The sequence below is a fragment of the Athene cunicularia genome (assembly GCF_003259725.1).
Source record: "Athene cunicularia isolate RWA chromosome 5 unlocalized genomic scaffold, athCun1 chr5_part1, whole genome shotgun sequence".
NCBI lineage: Eukaryota > Metazoa > Chordata > Aves > Strigiformes > Strigidae > Athene > Athene cunicularia.
In genome coordinates, this window is record NW_020799101.1 from 18,234,724 (window position 1) to 18,250,307 (window position 15,584).

General features: G+C 35.8%; 2 protein-coding genes across 5 annotated transcripts in view; one reads left to right on the top strand and one right to left on the bottom strand.

The window, feature by feature from the left end:
- GPR68 (G protein-coupled receptor 68) overlaps positions 1-2,004 on the top strand; it is a 19,465-nt gene extending 17,461 nt beyond the window's left edge. The window contains exon 2 of one of the 2 annotated variants that reach the window (XM_026849710.1): positions 478-2,004. In XM_026849710.1, the coding sequence (XP_026705511.1) occupies positions 619-1,695 (1,077 nt within the window). In that variant the 5' untranslated portion in view covers positions 478-618 and the 3' untranslated portion in view covers positions 1,696-2,004. The remainder of the gene's footprint in view (positions 1-477) is intronic. The other variant, XM_026849711.1, reaches the window with a different exon arrangement.
- A 3,432-nt stretch (positions 2,005-5,436) lies between these two features.
- Positions 5,437-15,584, bottom strand: part of DGLUCY (D-glutamate cyclase) — a 47,185-nt gene continuing 37,037 nt past the window's right edge. For all 3 annotated transcript variants that reach the window (XM_026850001.1, XM_026849999.1, XM_026850000.1), the window contains exons 11-13: positions 12,142-12,261; positions 10,890-11,041; positions 5,437-6,335 (exon numbers count right to left, since the gene is read on the bottom strand). In XM_026850001.1, coding sequence (XP_026705802.1) covers positions 6,192-6,335; positions 10,890-11,041; positions 12,142-12,261 — 416 coding nt within the window. In that variant the 3' untranslated portion in view covers positions 5,437-6,191. The remainder of the gene's footprint in view (positions 6,336-10,889; positions 11,042-12,141; positions 12,262-15,584) is intronic.

Here is a 15,584-nt window from a genome sequence, read left to right on the forward strand (position 1 = left end):
TTTTTTTTTTTTTTTTTTTTAAAATCCTGATGGGTTGAACTGCATATTCCATATTTTTTTTGTATCTAAAGGGAAATTCAAGAAATGGAAATTTAAAAAATAATGTTTTGTGCACCCTGCATCCTCTAAGGAAGTCTGAATAGACTGCTGGTTTGCCAGAGATGTTTTTTTTCTATCATGGACAAATCAGATTACTGCTTTTGTGCCTTATCTGCAAAACAGAGATATTTCTTCACTTGCAAAGGTAAAGCGATGAATGTTTGTAATTTGCTTTGGGATTCTTGGACACAAAATTTTATGGTACTTTTCTGGTAAGTACTAGGACTTGCTCATCTGAATAATGATTTCCCAGACAGACTTTATCTTTCATCAAAGACTCTAGGAAATTAGGGCTAGGAAAAGGCAGCTAACTGAAAACCGTAATATGTATTTGACAATCGTATCCCTTCTGAAGATTTTCATATGTTTTACCTTCAGGTTAATAATATCCCACAGCAAGACATCACTTCAGCCTAAAGCTTTGTGGAAGAAACAAGTGATACATGAAACTGAATGAAATTAAATTTTACATCTGTTCACTCAGGACCCTGATGAGTGATACACGGAGAGACGTAGAAGATGGTGAATTTCACCGAGAATGCAACTGAGAATTGCACTATTGATCACAACATCCACCAGACATTATCGCCTGTGGTATATGTATTTGTATTTATATTAGGCTTGCCAGCTAACTGCCTGTCACTGTACTATGGGTATTTACAGATCAAGGCTAAAAATGAATTGGGTATCTACCTTTGCAATTTGACTGTAGCAGACCTGCTCTACATATTTTCTTTGCCTTTTTGGCTTCAGTATGTTTTACAGCATGACAACTGGACCTACAATGAGCTGTTGTGCAAAATTTGTGGCATCCTCTTGTATGAGAATATCTATATCAGTGTGGGCTTCCTCTGCTGCATCTCCATTGACCGCTATCTCGCAGTAGTGCACCCTTTTCGGTTTCAACAGTTTCGGACAATGAAGGCCGCTGCAATTGTGAGCACTGTTATCTGGACCAAAGAAATAATGACGTGCTGCTTTGTCTTTACACACGGGGAGATCAGTATGGATGCTGAGAGCCACGTGGTGTGCTTTGAGCACTACCCCATCAAAGAATGGGAGCACAATGTCAATTACTACCGCTTCTCTGCTGGCTTCCTTTTCCCCTTCTTTCTGCTGGCTTTCTCTTACTGTGGGATTTTACGAGTTGTCCACAAGAGTCATGGCACTCAAAAGAAAAAGAAAATCCAAATTAAACGACTGGTTTCAAGCACTGTTTTCATTTTTTTGGTTTGCTTTGGACCATACCACATTCTACTTGTGGTTCGCAGCTTGTTGGAGAACAACTGCTCATTTGCTGAGAAAATATTTAATATTTACCATGTTTCTCTCCTGTTGACTACTTTTAACTGTGTTGCTGATCCGGTATTGTACTGTTTTTCCAGTGAAAGCACTTACCAGAACTTTGCCAAGATGCGAGACTCCTGTTTAACATGTTTAGGGTGTCTGAGGACTGAGACAAAGGAATCCTATCCACTGAATGCTCCAGAAACTCCTAACAGGCCACAGCATGAGCAACAACCAGGGTTATTACTGATATCACATGATGGTGCTGGAATGAAGGACTCCTCCACAACTATCATGGGCAGCCTATAGCATTTATCAAAAAAGGACATTAATCTAAAAGCTGCAGCTATGGCCCTGTATCCATCTGAATTATTCATGTATTACAATGGATGGTGTTACCTCCCAAAGGCTTATTAGCAGTGCAGTACGGTGAGGTCTTTTCTGGAGGTGCTTAGACCTTGGCAATAGTGAGGAAAGCACACGCAAAGTCAGTTCAGCTACAATCACGTGTCTGTGATCATTGTGGTACCACTCAAAACCTGTTGTCTTGATGACTGCATTGACTGGAATAAGCCTAGTACTCATGGTGTGTGGTTCTGCTGAATTAATCTTTAACTGCTTTCTATTTGCCCCTATAGCATCTAGAGAAAATGATTCTCTACAAGCTGTCATCACCTGTTGAAAATGTTGGAGACAGAACAAATTAATGTCCCCATATGTACCTTTAAAAAGAAAATAAAAATAAAATTAAACAAAAATGTTTTTGCAACATTTTGTAACTCGCTGAGATAACCTCCTTCAGCCAGTTTTGAGGCCTGCAGAGACCGTGCCAGAACCAAGCTCCTAGAACAGCCAGTGCAATAATGTGAGATGTTCTGGGGCAATATGCACAAGGAACTCAGCATCTTCCAAGACCTTCAGTTTGTTGATTGACTGTTGAGTCTTGGACTGTTGGACGTCATCATAAGGCTCCTGGTAACTTCCAGAGGTATGAGAACTCTTGGCTTTGATGGGGATAGATAATTTGGTCTGTTGGCTTACGAAAGAACAGGAGGTTGGTAGTATGTGAGGCGCTTTGAACTCATGTGCTTCTCTGAGTCACTGTTCAAAGACAAATTTAGTTACATGTACATTCGACTACACCTTGCTAAGGTTTTGATTGTGTCCTTCACAATTTGTGTGTCTTGTGCAGAATAGACCATGTAGGCAATTAAATAACAACGCATTTGTCAGGGAAACTGTTAAACAGATTCTGGATTCTGTTTAAACTCTGTTTTCTCCCATAGATACTAGACCTTAGGGTTTGGTCATTGTTCAGTAAAAAAAAAAAATTAAAATCAGAAATATGATGTATGAATGATCTATGTTTCCTAGTTTAGACAGAAACAAAATAGAGGAATAAGCTGAGATAATGGCAGTTAAAGATGTGGGAGTTGTGCTCTAAAGTATTGTTTCTACCACCATCTCCTCTCTATTTTATTTTTTTTTTTTTTACTATACTAATAAATCCTGTATGATACTTCTTTGTGATCTGCTTATCATACCTTCTTGTAGCTGTAACTGTTACACCATGAATATTGCTTTGTCCTTTCATTTCTCTGGTTTCAAACCTTTCTTGAAACACCTCTGTCTCTGCAACCTGGAGCTGGTAACTTCCAGCAGTATAATCCGTTTTGTTTCTTTTTTTAATTTAAATGTCAGACGATTTTCTAGACAGTCTACTCCTGGTATCTGAAATATGTCATTGTAACACAGCCTTGCTTGTCAACAGTTTCTAAAAGGAATACATTCTAACAGTTTTCTGGAAAGTGCCTCGAGAGTGCACTATTAGAAATAATTAGGGGATGTGTTTAATAAATAATGTTTTTATTATTTTCTTCCTATACTTGTTCATTCTGCCTTTGAAATAACTATCTTATCGCTTTGGCCCACAGTTTCTATTTGTAAGACTACAGATCCTCTCCTCCCTCCTCTTGCAGAAAGGATTTAAGTCCACAATCCCAGGAGGGGATTAGGTTTGCTTAGGTTAACATTTGGTTTGTTTAATTATTTTACATTTCTTTTATACTTACCAAGCTGGATTAATTACCTTCCATATACATTCTTTTCTTATGACTATTAGTGCTGTTTAGCTTTACTTTTCCTCTGATCTCCTACCTGTATCAATGGCATTGTAAAGCAGGGACTGCTGACTGCCATAATGCTGTGCTTGTGTGTTGTTGAGCACCGAGCCAAATACTTGGACTGCCATGACCTGGCAGGATGTAAGACACACACATCGTTTGTTCTAGGTTGAATTATTTGTTGTTGTGTTTATACTTTACTTCTTTAGTTACCCATCTTGTTTAAATTAGACAGCTGGAATGCAGAGCATGCCATATTACATTGAATTGTCATCTGAGAGATTAAGGTTTATTTGAGTTGGTACTTTGATGTGGTCAGCTTTTAGTCAGCTGCTGAAGTTAAAAATCAGATGGAGATTTGTGTAACAGAGTCCACCATTCTGCTACAGTTCTCAGCATTTAACCTGCTAATCCAGAAGAAAAGGGGCGGGGGGGGGGGAAAATTTTATTTTAATTTTTTTTTTTTCTTTTCTTTTCTGAAGTCAATGTTTTATCAATACTTTTTATATTGTAACGGTTAGGCCTAGGTTTCAGAACTGTAACCAATGTGGGAGGAAGGTAATGCTCACTCAGAGCTTTTCTTTCCATCTCATAGTCAATTGGGTTCCACTATGGTTGCGAGAGATATGCTACACACTGCTACTGGGTTAAATACAGTGCTTGGGACTGAACATGCGAAGAGATTTTGAAAACACACATTAGAGAAAAAGACAAATAAATTATTACATTTTATATTTCTTAATGAAATCTGACTGTTAAAACTTGTATTTTGGGGAAAAAAAAAAGAGAAAAGCTTACTAAATTAGGTCTTTCTGACAAAAGTTAGCGTTTGGAAAGAGTATTATACATTGCACCTGCTAGTATACTAAGTCAGTAAGCTACTGAGCACGTAGCACACAGAGAAGGAAATCAGCTGCCTCTTTTCCCAAACAGACATTTTTTAATTATGCCAATTTAGTTTTGTGGGTTCTGTGCAGCAGTGAACACATGCCATCCTGCAAGGTTACTGGCTTTGACAAAAAGCTTAAGCATTCGTATGAAATATTTTACTTAATAGTGATAGTTTGGAGACTTCTAAAGGAGCTATTTTCTAATTGTGAAATTTCAAAGATAGTTTTACTGCAACATCCTTTAAGAAGGCTTTAAATAAAATGAATCTAAAGAAATGTCTGATCCATAAAATAAATGTTGGGAGCTTTCGTGAATCTGAATGTCTAGCAGCAAGTCTGGCATTAAAATAGCTTTCTCTCACATATGTTCAACTGGTTTAAGTCTTTTTCAACTGGTTTAAGGCTGTGTATCCTCAAGGACTTCAGAAGATTAATGTTCAAAGTATGCTGGTATTTGTGGTATGAACTGATTTTTCTCATTCTCAAAGTTATATGTTTGTCTTACATAAGAGAAGGAAAATCAAACTCACCTGCCAGAAAGAAAAGGAGATGGAAGGTGTTTCTGGCTGCTGAAAGTCCACTGTCCTTAGCAGTGGCTAAACACAACTGTCATTTTGATGCTGTTAAAGCACAGTGGTTTGATGCTTGCCTTTTGTACCATTATAATCATTTAATGACAGCTAAAGCATCGGTGCCTGAGAGGTGCAGTGGAAAATTTACCCTGTCCTCTCTGCTGCAAGGGGTGACAACTAGCAGAACTTAAGCCCTGACACTCATCTGGAGTTAAAGTAAAATCAGAGCTTTAAATGACAGAAGTCAGGCACAATTCACAACCATTTGTCATGTACTGGTTCAACATAAGTAGGCCTTTGAGATATTATTTAATTTTGCTTCACTTAGTCTTGTGAGGAGCTGAATTTCTGTAACTGGGATTCATCTAGATTTCCATTTACATAATTTTCTTTCATTTCTAAACATTAACTTCTAAACATTAATTTTTAATCACTATTTATGTATTTCATTCATTTGTTCTTTACAACAGGATACCCTGAAATGCTTACAACCTTTCTGTACAACCCTTTTGTGTTACAGAAAGGGACAAAATATATAAATGGCAAACCACTAATATGAAGGAGGCAAATAGTAGAGCCTACCCTTTACAGGGAAGGTCTGAAACATTGCCCTTTTATTAGTTAAAGCTCACTTGTTAAGAGCTCAGTTAAAACTCTCCCCTTATTTCCTCACACTTCCCCAAACTATCCACGACCATAAGAAGACAGTGTTAGAGAAGTGTGCAAGGGAGCTGTATTTAACAATTTTCACTACCATAACATGTACTGGGGATTTTTTGTTTTGAACCTCACCTCTCCAGTGCAGCTGTTCTCCCCACTGCAAGGTATTTTTAAATCCAGGTTGCTACAGGAGTTACTTCCCGTTGTAGTTATGAGGTTAGTAAAACAGGAACAGCAATGCAATAATATTTCATTTTAATGACATGCTTTCTTTGTAAAAGCCAGATCACCTCTTAGTATATAATATCATTATACATAATATCAATCCATTACCCGTTATAAAATTACAGAAAAGTAAGGTAGACCAGATCATCATGATGATATCCCCTTCTCAATTCACAGAGCTTTAAGGATAACAGTGAAAGGTTGTGCGCAGCCCAAGTATGAAAAGTATGAAAAAGATGAAAAGATCTATTTCTGATCTTTTATACCTTGTGAGATCCTAGGGAATAAGGAAATAACATGGGAGCAACTCTTGATATAGCAATCATTAGGGGCAGTCACTGCTGTGTTTCTTGCAGCAGCTTTTCAATCATAAGCGAATGGGTGTTGTAGAAGGGCAGCCCATCCACCTCCATTTCCAGACTGGCAGTTTTTCCACTGCGGACCCCATACCGCACAAGTGTTTTCAGAAGCTTTTCTTCCTTAAAAACCAAAGAAATAAAATATAATTAAAATCCTGAATCAGACAAAAGCATTCATCAAGATCTTTATTTTAATTATAGGGGAGACTGGCCGTATCTATTTTGACAAAGAATATGTGTAGCACCTGAAACTTAGGGAGTGTCAAAAGGCTTGTATTCTTGACTGCTGTTTAATTACTGAGTGATATTCATTGTTCTCCACACTCCCGTAAACAGCACATTAGTGTCAGTTCAGAAACATGAACCCTTTTTTACCTGGTTTCAAGTTCCTACGTTGTACAAATCAGAATCAGAGGAACCTCCACCCAAAGTATCTCCGAAACTACCTGTCATTTCCCCAGCACAGCAGCTGTCTGCAGATGTGTATTTAAAGAAAAATAATAGAAGGGAAAGGGGATACATCAGGAAAAAATGGTTACAGACAGTACTTGAACAGGGTGTACAATGACTTTCCTTTCCTGCATCTTCCATGATCTCTGCATGCCTTTTGCTCTCTGTTCTCTTTTTTCCTATTGATTTTATGAGAAATCTGGTTGCTTAGGAAAGGGATGGGGAAAAAAAGAGAAGACCCTAAAATTGTGCTTCCTTGGGATTCTCTGAAATAGCACATACTTTGTTTAGAACTGCAACTCAATCTTACATTCATAACACTTATTTTCTTGCTTAATGGTAATGTAAGCAGATAACAAAGATGTTCCAAGTTGAGCTGTTAAAGTACACAGAGGGAACAAAATCCTCAGTTGTGAGCTACGGGCCAGTTAGCATTGCGAGATGAAAAGATGGGATAAAATCAGCTCTGAAAAAACACTAGTTCTATGAACAGTGAAATTAGAAGACCTCATTTCAAATGGACGTATGTCTGGCATAAACTGCTTTGCTTTTATTCTGTCATGAAATGTACACAGTAAAACTCTTTCCTGTCTTAGCATTTACTATAAAAATAATTTATTTCACTAATCTGTCAATAAAAATTTAAGAAAAATAAAAAGTTGAGTCCCATCTTAGCTTCCCCCTGCCCCAACCCTGTGGTAATTTACATAAGACCTTGAAATCATCATATACCTATCTTTTCTTCCCTTTCTTTGCTAGGAATGCCTGTTCTGGTTTCTGGTCTACTGTTTTCTTTCCATTTGTTTGAGACCCTGCTTTGACAGAAACCACCACTGAAACAGCCCTACCAACACCCTTGACAAACAGTTCTATAGGTTTGAATACTTCTTGTTTGATATTCCCATACCATAGTCTCTAGCAAAATCCTTTATCTCCTGGACACAAATTAATGATGAAAACATTATAAAGTTAAAATATCTAATATTCTCTTATTCCGTAAGGAATATAATAGTTTTAGATCTGAATTTAGACACAATACAGTCGTATTTTAAATAAAACAGTATATGGTCAAAATATAAACATTTCTGAAAGAATTAAAGTACACACTGCATGATCAGTTAGCAGAGAATTTAGTGTATTTTGGTAATCTGCTTTCTGAATGCACTTCATAAAGATTTGTCTTATATTTCCTGGAAATGCATCTTAGTTCTTAGCTGCAACAAAGTTAAATGAGGCACTGGTTTTCTATTAAAGCAAAACCATGCATAATTACATGGTGTCAGTCTTGACATCATGTAACAATACAGCAGTGATACATCTATTTAAGGAAATTAGCTGGATACATTGGTGGTAAAAAATAGTGCTACTTTATAATTTATAAAATTATAAATATACATTGGTTTATATCATATGAATGATCATATAGATGAATGCAAATATAAGCACCTGATCTTTCTGCATGGGAGGTTTTTCTTAGCATTGAGTATCTATATACAGAATGGCAAATTAGATCTCTCATGTTACAGAAGAGACACCTGAATTGGATACACAAAAAGTAATTTCTAATTTGAAATGTTTCTCCTACGTATTTACATGTTAGAGCTCTGATCTGCATGGGGAAAAAAAGGCTTGCTTGCTTCATACTATATAACTATACCTGAATAACTGTATTCTACCATCAGATGCTATTGTTTCCATTTGTAAGGAATATACACAATGTACAGTACGCTTCCTTAGCTGTAAAGTGCTGCAATTTGCTCACAGTTCTCTCTTTAGTAAATAATTATGTTGGGAGTGGGGTAACCAGAAAAAGAATCAAATTAATAGAAAAAGAACTTGTTCATTTGCACTTTATTCAAGAAAATAAACTCCCCTATGCATTATAAAGCTAATAAAGAATACTAAAAGAAATGTCACATCTTTATATATTGCTCATTTATAAAGTAATTCATATTCTTATAGGTCATAATTTCAAAATAAATACTATATGGTTCATTTCTTGCTATTAATAAAGAGTTCAGTAAAAGAACAACTGCCTGATATATTAACCTGGTCATGAGATGCAAGGAAATGCAGAGTTGTCTGTAGGATGTTTAGCATTAGCTATGTTTGGATATGTATGAATTAATATATTTCCCTATTGTCACTTCAGTATAAAAGTACTATGAGCATCTGAAAAATCAAACCAATATTGTATTAACCAACATAATTATGATTCAACTCCACAAATGCAAGGTAAGTAAACATTGTTTAGATCAAATTGTTTCTTGCTCATCGAGTTGTCAACAAGATTTTCAAGTATCTCTTATTAAAATATTTGTGAAGACTAATGCATGCACTTAGAAGAACCTCAGCATTCTGTTCAGTGGGAATGGAGAGCTCCACAGTTCTGAGGTTTGTTGCCGTGCAGTCCTGGCGGTGCTTGAACACAAGGCTGCAGAGAAATAACCTTTGTGTTTCAGGGGAAGTCTTCATTTAGTCATTATGATCTATAGTTTTCATGGAAGGAAAGCCATTTTTATAAGAAACAATAAAACACATTATAAGAAAGCTGTTTGGTGCTTAGGCACTTCTTCAGATGTTTTCTTTCCAATTACAAATATGAACACCAAGGCGAGTATGTGTGGTGGTGCTCTTTATCTTGCTAAGGTAATTATTATAGCATTAAAAGAAGCTGGATTGGGCAGAAAGTAGCCATATAAACATAAATGGTCTGAATTTTGTTTTATACTAATGGAGTATGTGAACACTAATGTGTTCAATCTTCTGCACTGTTTACTGTTGTGTGATTTATAATTAAAGATATCATATTTTCTTGTCAGACATTCTGTAATTTTCTTTCCTCCACAAAACTGTTTCCATTAATTTTATCTCAATAGATTTTAGTATTACACTCTCAATAGCCCATTATTGGTTCATTATCAATATTCTCAGCTGTATAGCTTAGTAAAACAAAACCAAGAAGGATTTCCTGTACACATTATCATATTTAATTACAGTATCTCATTACCAGGAATTTTGATCATAGTAGTTTTTAGGACAGATTAATTTAAATGGCAAAACTAGTAGATGTAACTGGAAAAAAACATGGAAAAGTGAAAAGCGATTAATCTATTTTTGGAAAAGATTGCACTGAAAGCTCCCGTATGCTTTTTTAAGTCAAAGGATAAGCATCTATATGGCTATGCTAAACATTGGGATCAGCTTCAGCTTTATGACCTTTAGATGAAAAATGAAAACAGTAAGAATTAAAAAAAAAATAAAAATGACCTACTCTAAAATACTTAAGTGCTTTGTTGGAATTTTGCACAGAATCTCAGGAGAAATGCTCCACTGTTGTGGGTGATATCTATGGTGGACAGATTTACATTTTGCTTAGCATTCTTGGAAGTCACAAACTTACTGTGTTTGTCCAAGTCTCTATAGAGGTATTATGCCAATAAAACTGAAGTTTGAAGTCCTGAAGTTATTACAAACGTTATTTGATCATTGAGAGTATATATATACTTTTTTTTTTTTTTTTAAACGCCACCAAGTTAAAAACAGAGCCACATGCTTAGCAGGATAAGCATAGATCACAGTCATTTTTCACCCCTCTAGGTTATTTTACTTTTTCTCAGTCTGAAACCTTTGCAGTCCCAGAATATCACACTGTTCAGAGCTGCATTAATCAAAACAAAATATTAATCTTCAAGTCTTTCTCCAACTTTAATTTAAAAACATTCAGAACTAATTATAGAAAGTTTCTAACATAACTAGAAAGGTGGAAAAATCAAAAGTGAGGTGCAAAAATCAGAAGTGTGGAGTGCTTCTGTATTAGAATTGTGACTTTTGATTTTGGAAGAGAGACATCTAAAGGAGGGTACAACAGAGATTTATAAAATCATGAATGATGCTAAGGAAGTGAACAGGGAATTTTAATCACTGTATCACAATACAAGGATTTCTGGCACTGCCCATACAACCATAATGCTGTCTTGTGCTTGAAGTCACAGCACACAAATACATTAATTTTTGAGTATTTTTATCTTCAATCTGTCTTGCATTCTTTGCAGAATATTCTTAGTACAGTGTGGCTGCTTGTTCACCAGGGATACCCAAAAGTCACCAAAACACCATGTGGAAGTAAATTACTGAACTGGACCAGACAGGATTTAGTGGCTGGTAGCTGATTCCATCTACATGTCACAAGCAAGTCACAACTCCTTGGCACTAAGAAATTACCTTGGTAACCGATGGAAGTGCTGATAGCCAGACTGTCTTCTTCGATAACCGTGGAAACCCCACAGCTTTCCTCAGGTAGCGGTCATGTATTTCACAGGTGCTGAGAATATACAGAGCACATGCAATGGCATAGCCTCCCCAGTTAGAGACCCCTGCAAAACACTGTCTCTATGAAACCAAACTGTAAAAAACCCAACAATAGTTACTGCAAAGATACCTAACCTGCATAAGTCATTAGACACATACAACTGAGTTTCATATAGCGATGGTGAAATGGAAGGTAGATAGGAATTAAGATATTGACATGAATTTGGAACATTTATTTCAGAAATACACTATTGCTTAACATATTAAAATGTTTCAGTAGTATTTTAGATTGCATTTCTGCAAGTATCCATCTAGCTTAGTTTGTGATTTGTCTTTCCAAGCAAAAACTCAGATGGTCATGGTCTAGAACAGAATTGTCCTTGGTTTAATGTGAAGGGCATGAGCTGTGAGGAGCTGTGTTACAGCCTGGTAAAAGCCTTTTGCTTTTAACCATGCAGAGGTAGTAGATTTTGATAAAGTATCCTAAACCAGGCAAATTGCTGGCTTGCTACTGAGAGCGTTAGATACCTAGGTTAGAAACCTAGAAACCTGTGCCTAAGTACAATATGGACCATTCACTTCATAAATTGGTCATTGCTGAACGCATCTCTTTCACTGCAAATTTTATTTCATGCTGTTTAAGATATTAGGGTAGAATAGAAGTTTAACTATAGCATTCAGCTTTTGTTGTACATTATGAATGTACATCTGTCCTCAAGTGGCTGTTGAAAGAACTTACCATCTCTTCATGTGAGAGCAATAAGACTGATGACCCTGACAGGGTCACACCCACAGAAGCTCATCAATTATACTGAAAATTCATATGTGTATAGACATTTTAATTCCCACACAGATCCCTTCTGCAGTCTTCCTTGTTATTTTATTTAAGGTATGATTTTTCAAGAATATTCAGGATTTGCCCAACTATTTCCAATTAAATGTACTTTCTTCATGGAACATCCTTAATTTCCAGGCATTCCTGCTGGAACCATAGCTGCTTAACTATTCAGAAAATGGACATAGTACAGAGACAGATCTGTTTGCTAATGATGACTTGGACATACAAAGAAAAGGCCAATAAAAATTAGTTGGAAAGACAGGTGGATCTTGTCAATTATATTCTCAAACATCAACAACTGTCCCACCCCCCAAAAAAATCCCTTACCAGCTACAATAGTAAAATCAGCTTCAACATCACAAGCTATAATGTCTCCATTTTTTATGTGCTTCTTTACAGCATCTTGTACTTTGCCCATTCCTAATTCATTTCCTCCATCTCCAACACCTTTATTAAAAGAGGAAAAGACCAAATGAGTATGAATCCAGCATCTAAATATCCATTTAGAAAGCATCCAGGGTCTTCCCCGGAGTTGCTGACAGTTCATAACTCCATACAAGATGATTTATCCTCTTTAATCACGAGTGTCTAAAAACAGAAGACTCTGAATGAAATAGCTGAAAGCATCACCTATCACATGCTAACCTGTAAGTGTATATAAGCAATATATGCTGTACTGGTGCAGGCATAAGAAATCAAAATTATCAAGTGCTCATGAATTGCAGACAGAATTAAGATAGGAAAGTTGCTTATGGAAGGCCTCACATGAGTGTTCTATACAATGCGTGAGCATAAGTACATTAGTACAAATAGAGAAAGAAGATAGAAAACAAATCCAAAATAAACCTGAGAAATTAGCCTACAATTCTATATAAGGCAAGCATAGAAAACTTCGGTATGTTAAAATCTTGAATTAAAAAATTAGGTTAAAAATAGCAATTATTGTGGATAGATAAGCAAAAATATATGTAAGCACTTTGGTGGAAGTAGGGCTTACTGCACTGGCAGTTTTACACAGATCACTATCATTGTGCTACAATGTATAAAGAACTGATCTCTGAGTATTTTTACTGTTTTCATTTTTTCTAGTAAGTTATGAAAAAAAAGCTGGCTTTTGTTGTTGTTGTTGTTGTTGTTGTTGTGTGTTCATACATTCAAGGTATGGCACCTTGATTTTTGTTGGTCAAGTAGAAACACTATGTGTCTCAGTGATTTCAGTAAAATCAATGGAACCTATGTAATTTCAGAGGAATTCTAGACAACCCTATGTTTGGAACATAAAACTGTTTGATGCCATTCAAAGATCTGGAGGCGAGGATAACACATAAACTAGCAGCTTATGTGAAAGCTGGATAGTATAAAAATAAAAACACCAAAAAAAGTCCATCTATTTAAATGGAAATTAAAATTTCCCTTTCACCTGCTAGTCTAAATGGCATCTTCTCAAGCTTGAAGATTTTATAGAAAAATCCTAGTTAATGTCTGTGAAACAGAAAATTGAAAAGGTCCAAGTCCTCACTGCAATGTATTGTATTTGAATTTGAAATGTGATTTTTCTAATGCATAGCATGAGTTACAGAATTACAGTATTTATAATTTACACTTCAAGCCTTGAAAATTTATAAATTTAACACTTTCATTAACTGCATAAATATCTCACATAAGTCTGTAGCAAATTTCTTCTTTAAGTGAAGCTGAAAGTTATTTCTCAGCAGCAATGTTTTATTTAAGTCAAGTCTATATAGTCAAGGAGAACATAACTGTCACAAAACTTACATAAAAGGACTTGCCATGGAACAGGGTTGGGTTTTTTTTTTTCTTATCTCTTTTAACAATCTGTCCACATTTATTTCAGTGTTGGGATTTAATGGTGCTTTCTAAAATCTGCTTGTTGGTAGTACTTTTCAAATAGGCAATGACATAATCATGGTTCCTCTATCACCATATATAAATATGGGAGCTACTCTTTTGTAAGAATCCACAAAACATTTCGATTTTCAAAATCCAAAATTTTGCTCTTAAAATTCTTTAAAAGGCCTAAAATGAATTCTTTTCCTTTGAAAATCATCAACAGTTTCTTTAACCAAAAGATACTAATCTGTTGCTCAGGGGTTTTTTTGTATCAGCCTTGCTTTGCACTTCTTGTCTTTGTGGAAGTCCTGTCACCAGGATGGTTATGCAATTAGTAGATCTACTGCTGTGGATGGATCCCATTAGCAATATGCTGGGACCAAAAGAAGACCACACTGAAAATTTTCATGTACCGTCTGTTTTCTTCTTCCTCTACATGTCAGCAGAGGACTACATTTTACTGTAGATTTCCAGAGTGAGATTCACCCGACAAAAGGCAGCCATCTAAACATAAGCCAGTCAGCTAGACTTCTTTTAAAGTCAGCAGAGAGAAACAGACCCTTCAAACATTCAGTTCATCTCACCCCAAAGCAGACGTCTCAAATATAGATGTCTGAAAATAGACAAGATGAATCCTCTTCTCCTAAAGGCCTGAGTGCTTTCCAGGCAGAGGAAAAATAGTTCTGTCAGATCTTCCACACAATTTTTCACTGATTACATTGGTTTCTGAAACTACATTCATGAAAAATGTAGGAAACGTCAGTCTTCTGTGCTAAAAATCATTTGTATGAAACAGAAACATGTGTGACCACATTTTTTCATGCAATACTTTGGAAAGCTTTTCATTAGCTCCTATATAAATAGCATATAGCTATGTCAATTGTATGACAGCTGAAAAAAATAGCATGTGGTTTCAGTAACACCTCTTAATCTTTTATTTCAGTCTTCTGTAGAAAATGAGCCCTGCAACCTCAGTCTTTCATGTCTTATTTTGTATATTCCTGAAGGTTGCTGCTTGCTCCATTACTTTTTATGATACTGGTACCCATAGAATTGTAGGTATCGTTTATGATTTGTCTGTAGTCAGACTCCTAGATCTGATTTTTTTTAAACACAGATCTTGTTTTAAATGCAAAACTTGACAGCAATTAATCAGCATGTAACAAATGTTCTAACATTTCCCCTCTCCACCTACTAACACAGTACTTCTCACCACTGAGCACACTATATAAAGACTTCGTTAAGGCTGAAAACTTGATCTTTCTAGTATCCTTTTCTAGCCTATAAAGTTATCTGAGTACTCTGCCCTAATGCTGTACAATATTCACCTTGTATTTTGGAACTAGACATATGCCTCCAAATACCTACTGAGCATGAAGAAAGTCAAAGATAGCCCCACCAGAAAACAATTTATCATAATCAGTAGCAATATATTATCATCAGTAGTGAGAGACAAGATGCAAAGCCCAGATTTGAGCCCTGTTAAGATAGGCTTTGCAGAAATACATTGAAAAAAACAACAGCCATCCCAAGAAATTGTAACCAAATTAAAAAACAGACATAAAATGTTAGTATGATAAACAAAATAAGAAATGTTAAGTAGGTGATAGACAATGTAAGAAACAATTATTGTTTTTCTTTAGGTACTCAATTAGTCCTCCAGCATTAAATATCCATGTACAAAAATTCCATGGGAGATCAGAGCAGATACCTTAATTATCTTTTGAAGCCTGAGTTGTTAAGTCATTTTGTACACAGACTTCTCTAGAGAAAATTCACAGCAATGGGACACAGTGAATCTGGATAACTGCTTCTTTTCTTCTTAGTCACAAGCTCATGGTATCTTTAATTAATGACCTTTCATAATTTATTTGAATATTTAGAGAATGTTTAAAACAAACTGCTGAACAGATTCAAAT